The 13,645-nt window shown below is 38.1% G+C and overlaps 1 protein-coding gene, 1 long non-coding RNA gene and 1 pseudogene across 2 annotated transcripts; all 3 read right to left on the bottom strand.

The window, feature by feature from the left end:
* Positions 1–3,157: 3,157 nt before the first annotated feature.
* On the bottom strand, positions 3,158–9,068 carry LOC115730808 (putative casein kinase II subunit beta-4). Its single transcript, XM_030661422.2, has 5 exons — positions 8,572–9,068; positions 6,896–7,114; positions 5,285–5,394; positions 5,024–5,189; positions 3,158–3,833 (listed from the first exon to the last, which is right to left on the bottom strand). Exons 1-5 carry the CDS (start codon positions 8,807–8,809, stop codon positions 3,703–3,705), a joined length of 864 nt encoding a protein of 287 aa, XP_030517282.2. The 5' UTR covers positions 8,810–9,068; the 3' UTR covers positions 3,158–3,702.
* Positions 9,069–10,960: 1,892 nt separating this feature from the next.
* Positions 10,961–13,346, bottom strand: LOC125314278. Its single transcript, XR_007197830.1, has 3 exons — positions 13,320–13,346; positions 13,103–13,108; positions 10,961–11,132 (listed from the first exon to the last, which is right to left on the bottom strand). It is a non-coding gene; the product is annotated as an uncharacterized LOC125314278 (long non-coding RNA).
* Positions 11,407–12,386, bottom strand: LOC125314277 (annotated as a pseudogene).
* Positions 13,347–13,645: the final 299 nt, after the last annotated feature.

Here is a 13,645-nt window from a genome sequence, read left to right as displayed (position 1 = left end):
TATTTTTTTTATTTTTTTTTTCCTTTGTTTCGTCGGGACCCTCGCCTGTTTTTACCCTCTCCAAGGCACTGTTCATCGTCTCTTTTACAGAGACGACCAGGGTTCATAGAATTGTTTAAAAAAACCCTAAATTTCTCACCAGAGCTAATCAATTTTCAGCCTAACGTGAGTTGACAAACAAAAAAAATTTCGAACCCTGTCCCAAGACAAATTCTCTACTCTTTAAGACAAAAAAATCCGACGAGGAAGGAGGGAAAGCGAACGATGAGAACCGCTTCATCAACCGACCATATCCCCCCGTTGGTAGGCGAAAGCACGATGTGCTTCCCCACAAAAGCTCGAGACCATTTTGATGGCGTCCCAAGAACATCGCACACGCTTCGAGCCCAATTAACTTCTCCCTTTTTCCCCTTTTCTTCTTAAGTCTTCTTGTGAGGAAGAACGTGCAGGAACCCTTTTAGACATGGGGAAAGAATCTTATTCGGCATTCGACTTCTGTCTATCGCCGCAAGGTGTCTAGAATCCTCGTTCCGTTTCATTCTTCTTTTCATTTTGTAGAAAAAGAGTCCTGGTTGTCTCTGTATAAGAGAAGATGAACAGTGCCCAGGTTGAAGACGATGAACAGCGCCTTGCAAAGGGTAAAACAGGCTGGGGGTCTCGACGAAACAAAAGGCAAAAAAAATTAGGAAAGAAGAAAAAAGAAAATCAAAAAATGAAATGACAAAAATACCCTTGATCAAACCCTCTTTTGAAATAAAAAGGGCACTTCAGACACTTATCTAAAAAGAGATTTACTTGAGATCCTTATTTGAAATTTTTCCTTTTAAATCACAAATCGAACGAGCACCGTCAAAATCGAACGTCCGGTCATTTTAAGACTCTTTATTTGACCCCAAAACGAAATACCCCAAAGTCGATTCTCTTCAAATGCCTGACTTCCGAAGCACCCGGTCAATGTAATTGGGCAACTATTTGCCGCCTCGCTATGAGCAAGTGCTCCCTAACATTAACTAAGCATTCTTAATTCGGAATTCGTCGCACATAACAAGAGAACAATCGGTCATTTTAATTAGATACCGAACAAGTATCCTCGAGACACTTTATAACAATACACCGGACAATAAGAGGCCCTTGAGCTGGTCTAAAAATACTACCCTCGTAGAGACTCTCACTCAAGATTAGGGATGAGCAAAAAAAACGGATCGGACCGGATCGAACTAAACCGACCGATTCGATCCGGTTCCCGATTCCATAAAATTAGAATTCATAATTGTCAATCCAATTCCTGGTTCCAAGAGTGGAACCGCTCATCCGGACCGACTATGTAAACTCTCAATAATTATGAGTAATTCTACTCATTTACGAAAGATGGATCGATTCCCGGATATTTAAAATGTGAATATGTGTTTTAAGTACATGCAACCAATTTCACTAGACAACCCCGAAATCGGACGGGTTGGTTCGGTCCGATTCGATTCCAAACACCTACGGTCCGGTCCCCGATCCCTAAAACTAGAAACCGATCCTTCCGCTCCGGTTTCCGATTTCGAGGTGAGATTGAAACGAGATGGGAACCAATTACCCCTACTCAAGACCTCACTTTGCAAATAATTTCATATATTGCTAGTTCAGGGACCACCAACAACGTTATTCCGATATTTTTATCCCCCAAAAAATAGCCTAAAGTGTTGGAAAGGGACCTCGGATCCATTAAAGCCACTAGCCACGACCCTCGAATGTGGCCAAGGAGATTCTCGAGCATTACGCGTCTTCGATTTGAGAAGACGCAAAAGGGGAAAGTTCCATCGCGTTCCAAAGTCAAGGTTCTCAATAGACTTCCCGAACAATGAAAGTTGCTCTTCCCACGTTACACCCGTTTCTTCGAGAGAAGACCACCCATTCATTCCTAGAACCTGCATGAATATCAATTTAATTCTAAAACTTTTTAATTTTATCAATGTAGTCAAGAACATTTGCGCGAATTTTTAATGTACTCCTTCCTATCAATTATCCCATCGTCAGCCCGCCACGTAAGATGGCCGATGACGACCGAACGCCACATCGGCGGTTTTCGAGGAGTAATTAATCGGAAGGACTAACATTGAAATTGCATACAAAAATTGAAGACTTGCATTATCAAAATTAAAAAGTCAAAGACAATGAATGACCGTCCCCGCACAATAAATTCAGAATTTGATTGGATGGGTATAAAATTTCTTTAAATTGCGTGGCAAAGAAGCGAAGTGGAGGACAACATTATTTGTTGAAAATACGAGTGTGCTACTAAATGTCATCTATAGTCCTTAGATATGGTCTGAATTGCCAACGCTAGGAAAAGTAGCGGCTTGGCTTCGATAAATCAGATACTAAACACCTCGATTATCATGATAACCATAGTTGGTCTTTTATCCGGACGGCCAAACACGCTTTATAGATTTTGTAAAATGGATCCCGAACCTGTCTTAACAGCTTGGATAATTCAAACCGGGCTCAAGGTGAGATAATTTTCTTCCGTGGGGCACAAGGAACCCGTACCCCACCGGAGTGGGGCAAAATTTTCTCCCATAAAAGCACCCTGCAATAAGCAATGCCAGGCGGGGCCGGTATCAACATAATCCATGGTGATGGCCGACTGCTGTGACGACAAATGACACCCCCCACCGGGGTGGTCCTCGTTGATAAGCGACAGACAGCAGAAGTGGTCACAATTTATCGGCAACCATTACTACGGTCACCGATGTCGGCTGAGATTCTAATCGAGATCACAACAACAAAGCAGACCTTCGTCTTGATGATCGTTGCCAACAGATTAAAGTTATTATAAGTATCTCTTAACTCCTCGATTTATCGATGTCACATCAGAGGATTTTGCGGGCATTTAATAATAAAGTATTTTTGTCTAATTCAAAATCGAAATCAAACAGCATTCAAACAGACGATTGTTGTTGCAAACTTGATGTCCAGGCTTATCATACATTCATTATAAGAACTTTCCTTTTTATAAAGAAAAATACTAGAGCAAATCGCTTAACAGATTTGCTACGAATATGAAAGATTTGAGAGTTACTGGGACAGATTTAGGACAAGGTCAACCATTCATACCCGTCCCATTTCCGATCGCCCCAGGGCCTGGACATCGATGGCTCGCATCAGAAGATTCTCAAGAGGAGAAAACCTTGCCTGCATTTTCGTCGCAAGCTCCGTTTACTTGCATGTTACAGAAGGAAAACAGAAGAGGAACAAACAGCTGAACTCCAGTGTTAAGACCAGGAAGAAGCCCACAGGGCTCCAACATCACATCATGCCCAATGTTAGAATTTCATTCCTTACTTCACCAAAACAAATGAATAGATTTGTTACTTCCCAGACAGACAAAATCCTAGCCAGCAGACATGTATGTTGAACTGGTGACTGAATTAAGCAAGACATCGAGAGCACCAACCAAGCGAATCACGAACAGATCATGAAGCTACGACTGCTCTAACATGAAAGAACACACCTGTAAGACTGGATGACAGCCCGAGCTATAGTTTATCGGCCATCAATATAAACGAAATCTATTCCAGTTCCTGTGCCCATCAAGGTTTGGCAAGTGTGCTAGCCAATGGCCATGCCCGTGGATCTGCAAAGATTAGGAGACTTTTACGAACATTGGTAGTTGAATTATTGGACTCCACAGGATGGTGCATTCCACTTCACACGTTAAGACTTGTGAATCTTGAAGCCAAAAACTCTTGGAACATAACTCTGTGTTGGCTTTTGAGGCTTTAGGTGCCCATACGTCATCAAAAATAGATGAGGAAATGTAGTTCCAAAATATGCCCCATCAATGTCTTGTTCAAGTTAAGAAATTCCTCAGATGAAAAAATATAGGAGACGGCAAACTTGTCAAGTATTGTAGGCAAATATGATGCATAAGACCAAACTAAATAAACAAAAGACAGACTCCCACCAAACTTACAGAAATCCCCAAAAAAAAAAAAAAAAAAAAACAAATCGTATCTGCCATTTGCCTCCTCAAATATAAGGAAACTACAACTGACTATCTGCCCTATAATCGATAAAGCATCCATTTATACCAGCTACAGCAATTGCAGATATTTCCTGTCAAAACTCTTTAACACTAGCAAATTACTTGCAACACATTCTAGCAGGAAATTTGTCCAGTACTTTTTTATTGAATAGAAAAATTCTACTGAAGTGATCCCACAGAAGTCTACCATACATCAGGGACTTGCTATCAAGTATAACCTAGCAGTTGGCTACAAGATAAATCGACAGAGTACTCACCATCCAAGACACGAAAATGATGCCCAAATGAATGAACAAATAGCAAGCCTCAACCAAAACCAATAGTGAACCTCAAGCAAAACTCAAGGCAGCATCTAGCTCTTAAACAGCTAAAATTTCAAAGGTCCAGAATGCTAGGAACAGTATGAAACAATCCATCAGTTTTGAGGTTCTGTATCTTTAGTGGGAAACTTTACCGACAATTATGAATAAGTTTCAGGACAAGAATGTCAATAAAATGGTTGTAAGTAAAACAGAATAGGCCAAGGAGACAAAAAATGGCATAAAAAAAGAGACCAGTCTCATTAAAATTCTTAACATGCCTATCCTTCAGAGATCAACAATGGTCAGGAAAAAGAGATATATAGCCAGACTACAACTTTAAAGCACTCAATCAACTTCACAAGCAAATGCCAGGGTGGCTAGTTGCAGCGGCACTGTCTAAGAACTACTGCCGCCATTGCCTGGCTTGTCTTCATCCTTTCTGCACAAGGCTTTCTTATTCAGCAACATTCTATATGTAAAGCACCTACCAAGTGTTCAAGCTTGAAATTATGTAATCAACCAACTCTAGCATTATTACCGTGCCTTTTGGTTCTCTAGGCCCCTGCACCTCTATTAGATTTATGACACTTTCCCCCATAATCCAAAAGGAGTACATCACAGATTCGCAGCTGATATAATCTAGAGAGAAATAATTCCATAAAAAATCCTCACGTGAAAATAAGGATACTGCCTTGGTACTTCGACCGTGGATAATAAATATCTTCACATTTGGGACAGTAGATCTTTACAGTGCTTGATCGAGGAATGTCTGATTGACCAACTGGAAGGCATGGCTGACCACAACAGTAAACTCTAGGACATCTGCTAAAATCACAATTCCTGTACTTCTCTAACTGCATCAGATAAAGTTGCACCATTAAAGAAAAATAAAATGCCTGAAGAATTGAGATTTCTTTAGCAGATGAAGAAAACTAGACTTCAGTCTTACCATTGCAGCCATTCCCTTGCTAGTCAAAATGTACCTAACATGAATCAGACCATAGAGCATCTCCGCTGCTGATTCAACCAATTCGTTTTGTTCTTCAGTGAACATATCACCTGAGTATACATTTGTAAGAGAAATTACCAACAATACCACCCATTTCTATCAGGTAATCAACAATTCAGTAGACGATAGTCAGCCTCTCAATTACTGAAAAGGTTGGTTGTAATAGAAGTCATTCATTCATTAACATTCAACTAGAACTTCAACACTGAACATAGATATTCACTTTAAAACTACAAACCAACTAAATATTGAAGTCATAACTGACCATACACTTATACCGAAAGTCACAAACCACACCACCCATTTCTATCAGATGACTGACAATTCAGCAAATGTCAGTCAGCCTTTCAAATATTGAAAATTTTGATGACCTCACTAAACACTATAATACAACTAGAAGCCATTCAAGCATTAATATTTAACTTGAACTTCAACATTAAACTTAGATATTGTCTCTATAGCTATAAACCACGTATATATTCAAGTCAAAATTGACAAGATGACATTCGACTAGTAGAACAACCTTCCATATGCTATAAAACAGGCATAGAACCCAATTAAGTATGACTTTCTCCAGTGCCCATTTAGGGGATGAACTAACTTCTTCAATCCTCTGCTTAGGGAGATCATCCAACTATATCAGAGAGATGTAATGGATAAGAAAGAAGCAACTTTTTCTCCATAAAAAATTTGCAATATTTTCCTGATGATTTAGTTCAAATCAAGAGGGAGTAATAATGTAGGCTGTAACTAAGTTCAATGCAAAGGATTTGACAATTGCTTTGGAAATGACATCATGATATCTCAAGAGGTATTACAGATGTCAATTGACCATTGAGAATATCCAATCCTTCTCTGTCATTCAAATAACTTTGAATTTATAATTTCTGTATCTATAGTCCAGTCCAGAGATAAACTGCCTTCAAGCATAAATATGTTCTCAATCTCAATTCATAGAGAGGAATCCTCAAATTAACTAAAAATTTTGACCTGAGGTGACAGAAAAAGCAGTCCTTAGTTGTTTGATATAATCTTAAAGGAAAAGTGTTCTCCAAAGAAAGGTCTCTTATAAATTGGTAAAAGCATTTTCTTGCATCAAGATAAGTAAGATCTACTTCACTTATAAATTGGTAAAAAGCATTTTCTGCATCAAGATAAGTAAGATCTACTAGTTGGTACACTAGATTTATTCACAAAACCAGTGCAAAATGCGACATTCAAAATCCTATTTAAATGCATGGAAAGAATAAACTTGAAACATGGCCATATTCAATAGAGTATTTTGTTAGCAGATACTCTTGCTTGCTATGAAATTCGTCCTTTCTAGCAAATCCAACAGTAACTTCATTATTCTTGTAAAAGAATTTTGAAACCGTAACTATGCATTTTGCAGCCATTAGCAAATTTGACATAGAAGAGATGTGGAAATGATAGTAACTACTGCAGTGACAGAATGTAGCATATAACCCTGGGACTTAAGCACTGAAAATGGAGGAAGGTTCAAAACATACAAGGAAATCAATGTTGAGATGAAGGTCAGGATGAGCTTACTATGAGAGGATTCAACATCCAAGATTAGATCAAGTGCATAGTCATAGTATGGAACTTGACTACTCAACCCACAAAGGTTAAAGTCATCTTGGATGTATTCATCATCGACTTCACAGAAAAATTCATTCCCCACCAAGTTGCAGAACCATGAAATCCATGATGTATCATCTCCTTCAGAACCACTGACATCTGACTCTTCACTGTCTGTTTCATGTTCCTCTGTTCCAAAAGGACATGCTGGTTAGTAATAAATAAACAAAACAATAGGAGCTCCCTCCCCTCCCTAAGAAAAACGTACAATATGACCAAAACTCTTTCTTCATTCTGTTACTTCATCACTACTTAATATGAACTTTAAAAAGTTCAACAAAAAGCAGGATGTCAACATCAATCAGAAAATGAAAAAATGAATCACCATAAATGTTTTGCCATTGGATTAAGTGTGGCTAACTGTGGGCAGCACTAAAAGCTGATGACCATGCAGAACAGCACATAAGCATGAACCATAAGGGATATAATTCACTCTGAAGAGATACTTTTGGTGTCAGAAATGACACTGAAAATTAGACAGTAAGATTCTGCATCACATATGCACCAGAGTGTCTCATAAGAGGAAGCCAAAGAAGCAAAATGCATAACAAACACCTCCATTAGCAGGAAGAAAGCCCAAGGTTTTCTTATGTCTTTGGAATCTCAAACAAGAGAAAAATCTTACATAGCTAGCATATTTTAGCTGCACAGAAAATTGACAGCAGATTCACGTTTAAGGGAACAAAAAACCAAAAAGCTAAATATGAAGGAGAAAATTTGTTTGTGGAAAGAACAAAAGGTTTAAAAAATGCGATAATGACTATAACAACTATGTGTGAAACAACCCAATCAAGAACCTTGTAACTACCAGCATCAAAATATGATCTTCCATATATGCAGTGCATTTCTTAAGAGGCGGCATTCCTAAATGTTAATTAGTTCATAAAACTCTATAGTATAAAATACAAAAGGGGTAAACAAGTAGGAAAGTAAAAGAATGAAACCAAAAGGTTCTTTACCACTCACCACAATACAAGTAAAAGAAAAGAATAAGATCAAAAGAGAACTTTTCTACCATATATAAGTAAACATGTGAGTTCTGATTGCTCTTTGATCAAGGCAGTTCTCTTGACAAATCAACCAAAATATTCATTAAACGAACTGACACCAACTTAAACATGCACGAACTGGGAATTCAGACCTCAAAGAAAAGTTCCAAAACAACCAAGTGTGCTCAATATTGCAAGCTAAGACATAACAAATTCCAATGTAAAGCATCTGAGAAAAGCATCCTCGACGAGTTCATGCTTCAGTAAAAGGCAAACCGACCTTTTCTTCCCATCATCATCACCTGATGAACTAGAAAAAAAAACTAATAGGGTTCATCAACCTCCATCACGCACACTCGCAAAGTAGAAAACATGGCATCGATCGCAATGCGCCTCAAAATGTCAGGGAATAGCCAAACGGAAGCTGGAAATGGCATTAAACCCAACAGATCCAGGGCTGGAAGCACAAAAATTCCCCCCCAGCCCACGAAAACCACCGCAGACCTCACGCACCGCGTCAAAATCCGCCATTCACGAATAGCAAGACCAATCCACACGCCAAGAAGAGCAAAAAAAAAAAAGACGAAGCGAACTGACCATCGGAGCACTTGCTCTTGGACAGAGAGGCAGCGGGGCCAGAGTCACGGTGATCGAGGTGGGACTTGCCCGTGGAAGTGGAGGGGACGGCGATCCTCTCCTTGTCCTTAGATCTCGAAGTGGAAGGAGAGGACTTCTCGAGCTGCTTGTCCAGGGCATCATTGATGATCCTCCTCCGATCGACCGCCTCCGACTTCGACGAGCCGCCGCCGCCGCCGCCTCCCCGATCCCTGTACATGTCGGATTCAACGGACCCGCCGCTGCGACGGTCGCGACGGTGCGCTCAGCTACGATGTCGGTTGCTGCGTCGAGATAGCGTGCGGGCGTACGCTCTTACGCATCAGGATGATGCTTCGGACGCTGAGCTGGAGTGGGAACTGATATGGTGGTGGCGAAGGGAAGGTGAAGAATCAGAGGACAGAGAGAGACGGACGAAACTAGGGTTTCTTCGCGAGCGACAGAGAGAGAGAGAGAGAGTGAGTGCTGGATCCCTCCACCAGCTTAGCCGAAGAGAAAGTAAAGGGGAAATTTCGTTTTTATCAAATTCCTCTTGGACATTTCCAAGGTGCACCAATGTATGTTCCAACCATAATTTTTATTATATGATCAATATCGCAAAAAAAATCTTAAATTATGCACACTGTAATACTAATACTCCAAAAATGATTGGTGTCACTAAAAGCTCTTTATCTTTTGTGTGAGCATAACAGCGTCGGGCATTCGGCAGGTATGCTTGGATTATGATCGCATTTGAAAAGGCTTTTGGGAAAAATCTTTGGCAAAATGCAAAAGACTAAAGAGATTTGGTGAAATGCAAATGCCGTTTGGTAAACTGAAGTTGAAAAGTGCATCGAGATGTAACTTTGGGAAAAATGCTGTTTGATGAGCTTACATTTAGAAAGCCCTTTAATGTGCTAATTTATTTTTTTAACTTTAAATAGTTTAATATTAGGAAAAAAAATAATAACGGAAATTTTTTATATTTTCACGGTGAGAGTAACTTAAAAGGCACATATTAACAAATTTATAAGTTACAAAAGCCAAAATATAATTACTTGCGTGCAATCATATCAAAAGATCATAACAATGAATATGATCACATGAATCATGAGGATAGAATTAAGTTCTCCTTAATATTACAAATTTTCTTAAATATTAATTCAACCCATAAATCATGATCAATTGAATATCCATACTTACAAGCATCCTTAACTATTTACTAAACTCATGGCTATTTGATCACGTAAACATTCCATGTCAAAAGATAAATGATCATTTGAAGCACTAGGCCCCTCATTTGCATCGTTAGGGTTAACAAAATATCCATAATCAAGATCCAAATAAGCTCTTGCAAAATGTCTATCATTGATGGCATTCTCCATATATAATTGTGCAGAGTTATTGCTGCTATCACAATTTTCACTTACTTTTCAAACGGGTAACTTGGCATTTGCTTTAGAATCTTCTACTTCTTTTTTAACACACCAAAGGTTCGCTTTATTTCCGATCGCAGTGAGAAATGAGTACGATTGAATACCTCTCGATAACCTGTAGGTGTGGAACTTTGTCGAAATTCTGGCAAATGATATCTAGCTTCTTTGTATGGCCCCAAACCCGTTCGATTTGGATATCCGGCATCTACTAAATAATAGTTACTTACACAAATATAATGTAAATTCAATCAACATAGACACATGTATACATATTACTCTACAAAAATCATTAATTCATGAATTTTGAGGAGGATGAGGAAATTGTAAATCATGTCTCCCAATGGCTTCATAAAAGATACGAGTGTCATGAGCTTGTCCTTCCCAACTAGCCCAAACATAAGTAAATCCCATGTTAAAATTACAAATTTCCAATACATTTTGAGTCGGTGTTCCTTTTTGACCAATAAAGCGAATACGATCGTGCGTACGTACCACTGTTGGAATATGTGTGCCATCAATAGCCCCAATATAATCATGACAAGAAAATGAAAATATTATTTTATAATCGAAATATACATTTAGTACTACATTTATATTGTAAAAGTGGAATATACCTTAAAATAAGGATAAACTCTTCGATTATTCCTAATTTTCTATGGAACTTCTCTAAATTGCCGATTAGATAGTTGGATCAAATCTTGTCCCATTGTACATGCTTTATCTAATACTAAGCTAAAGTATCTACTTATGGTTTCTTCGGAGCGCCGGAATGGCTCTTGTACTAACTTATTGCCCACACCATGTCCTAAAATAAGAAGAAATATTCCAAGCATTTCTTTTACATCAATATTCCTAGTTTCTTGAAGATTGTAGCCTGTTACTAAATCATGCATTAAAATATAAAATACATTTTTATCCATTCTAAACATTTGATAGCACCTTATCGGATTAGTATATTCGCCCATCAACTCTTTTAACCATTCATTTCCTATATATGAAAGTGTCATAGAGGGTTCTTTGTAACTATATATTGCCTGATAAGCCACTGCGGCTTGAGCGACTCCTACAATTTGTCAATATTCTTCTTCTTCTTCATCATGATTTTCCCCTTAGGAGAATCATCCATAACTAGTTAAAGTAACAAAATATAGAGTCACGATCGGAAGATAGATAAATAATCTAAATCATCCATAAATAAAAATCATACATCATATATATACAAACTCCGCCCAATCAAAAGAATACCAAATGAAAATAGGTCTCACATTAGAACAAAAATAGGAATAGAGTTCATACATAGTGCAAATAGAGTACGAATAGAGTGTAAATCATGCCAATTGAAAATATGTCTCACATTACAACAATATAACATACGAAAGAGCTCAAACAAGTAACTAACATCCTAGTGATGACTATTGTGCTCTTTCAATTTAAACTTGAGTCACTTGACTTTTTCTTCATCTCCATCCAAGTTCATGAAGATCCGTCGGTTATCTTTCTTTTCAGCAAAGTGGGAGAGTACAAAAAAGTATAACTTTCGGTCTTGCTTAATCTTAGGTATGGCTTTCAATGTTTGCATAATTTCATTGTAAGGATCAAACTCCCTTGTAAGAGATGATACATTGCTTCTACTTTCAACAGCTGAACAAAGTTTGTCAATTTGCGATGCTAACTTAGCAGGTCCAATCAACTTTTTTCCTTTCTTTCCTCTTGCTTGCCTTTGCGCCGCTCTTTTGTGGCTCTTACTTGGACTTGGTTGAACAACATCTTTAACTGCATCACCCTCTAAATTATCATTAGTAGATCTTGCACCATCACTCATATCATCTTGTGGGGCCTCAATATCATCATTATTGATTAAACCTTGTGCGGGGTTTCATGTGACACTTCCAGTTGCAATCTGTACCCCTGAATATTCTATTCGATAAAACTTCAAGATCCGGATGTATGCATTTCGTTTGAAAAGCCTTAAACTTAGGATCCTCCTGTTATAATGGAACATTTTTGTGAGTTGTATCATAAAAGATGAACTTGGAAAAAGTAACAAGAAAAGAGATAAACACCTTAATTTTCCTCTCCCACCATTTCATCATTTGAATCGATAGTCTTCTTCCTTGCATCCCATCCCAGTCCTATTTCATTTAGAAGCAATTTCCTCCATCTTTTGTATACTTCCTTAAGATTATCCCACTTACTCTTCATTTGATTTTTATCATACTTTTTGCCCCTTAGTTTGTCAAACTTGTTAATTATGATTGTCCATCCATCCCTTTTGTTACTTCTAGGCCGATTGCCTATTTTCATTTGTTCAATACACAACTTACAAAAAGTTTCTATATCTTTTGGGCCCCAATATGCATTTTCCTTCGATGTACTTGCCATCTTCCACTAAAATAAAGACAAACATTTGAGAGATGCAAACAAATTACATTTCTAGTAGTGTGCTTTAAAAAATGAGCACAAAAACCAACATTGAAATGCATTGATTGAAATGTGCATTAGACATTGCAACATCCAAGATATATTGAGTGATTGTCTATGAAGTGCTATTCTGATTACCACCAACATGCATAACAACCGAAAACAACATGAATTAAAGAAAATATTTGATATGTTTTAGCTAGTTCCTCACAAAACCTAGATTATCATCACAGTAGGCTTTATTTGAGCTATCTTAGCATTGAGGAGAGATGACAGACAATGCAAACAAAAAAAAAAAAAAAAAGATGACATGACACAAAGTGCAATCTCTACTAAATTAAACAAGTGCTATGTTTCAAAGCATCAAGAATCTTGGTAGTATCTTCACAGCAATACATGACTTTTCATTCAAACAATCAAGAGATGGGTACACATTAAATGAGTGCTATGTTTCAAAGTAACTTCTTTGTCTGTTCAAAAATTTAAGTGTATCTATCATATGATCCATGACCCAAGAAAAAGCAAAAAACAAGAAATAATAGCATGAATAAAGGTTCGAAGCTTTCTCTTTTCTCAAACCGCTGCATTTTACGGGGATTACGAATATCATTAACTGATATGGCAAGACTCCTTTAAATGGCCGAGCCATCTTATCATCTTTAATCGCAGATGAACACCCAATTCTTGGTGTTACAGCACATAGAGCCACATACATTGCTCGTTGATTGACTAGTCATAGAAAAAGGGAAAATTCCAAGGTTGGTAGATTTACCTAATTGCTAAATCTGTTTGATGTGAATGGCCAACTTCAACAAATAATTCATTTGAGCTTACATACCTAAACACTATCAGCATAAATGCCAACTAGCCACAAAATACACTATGCATCCGCACCACGGAAGATATGAGTACGCGAGATTCAAGCTCGAGAGGCGAGCTTTGGGATTCCAGAGAAAATCCAGGCGAAAACGAAACTAATAAAGGCCTAAAAGTGAAGTATTTCACCTATTGCGCCAGGAAATTAAAGAAATCCACATCGAACACTAAAGGGAAGCAACGGCGACATGAGAGAAGATGAACTCATCGTGCGATTGTGTCGAAACGATGATCGCGAGGCCCAACGCAGTGGATAGGGAGAACGAATGAATGGAGACCGACCTTTACTGAGCCACCGTCGTCGTAGGTAATCATAAGAAAGGAAAGAACCGAGAATCTAGATC

This window comes from Rhodamnia argentea, chromosome 3 (assembly GCF_020921035.1).
Source record: "Rhodamnia argentea isolate NSW1041297 chromosome 3, ASM2092103v1, whole genome shotgun sequence".
NCBI classification, from domain to species: Eukaryota; Viridiplantae; Streptophyta; class Magnoliopsida; order Myrtales; family Myrtaceae; genus Rhodamnia; species Rhodamnia argentea.
Note: the sequence above shows the minus strand (reverse complement) of the source record. Positions and strands in the feature narration are given on the sequence as shown.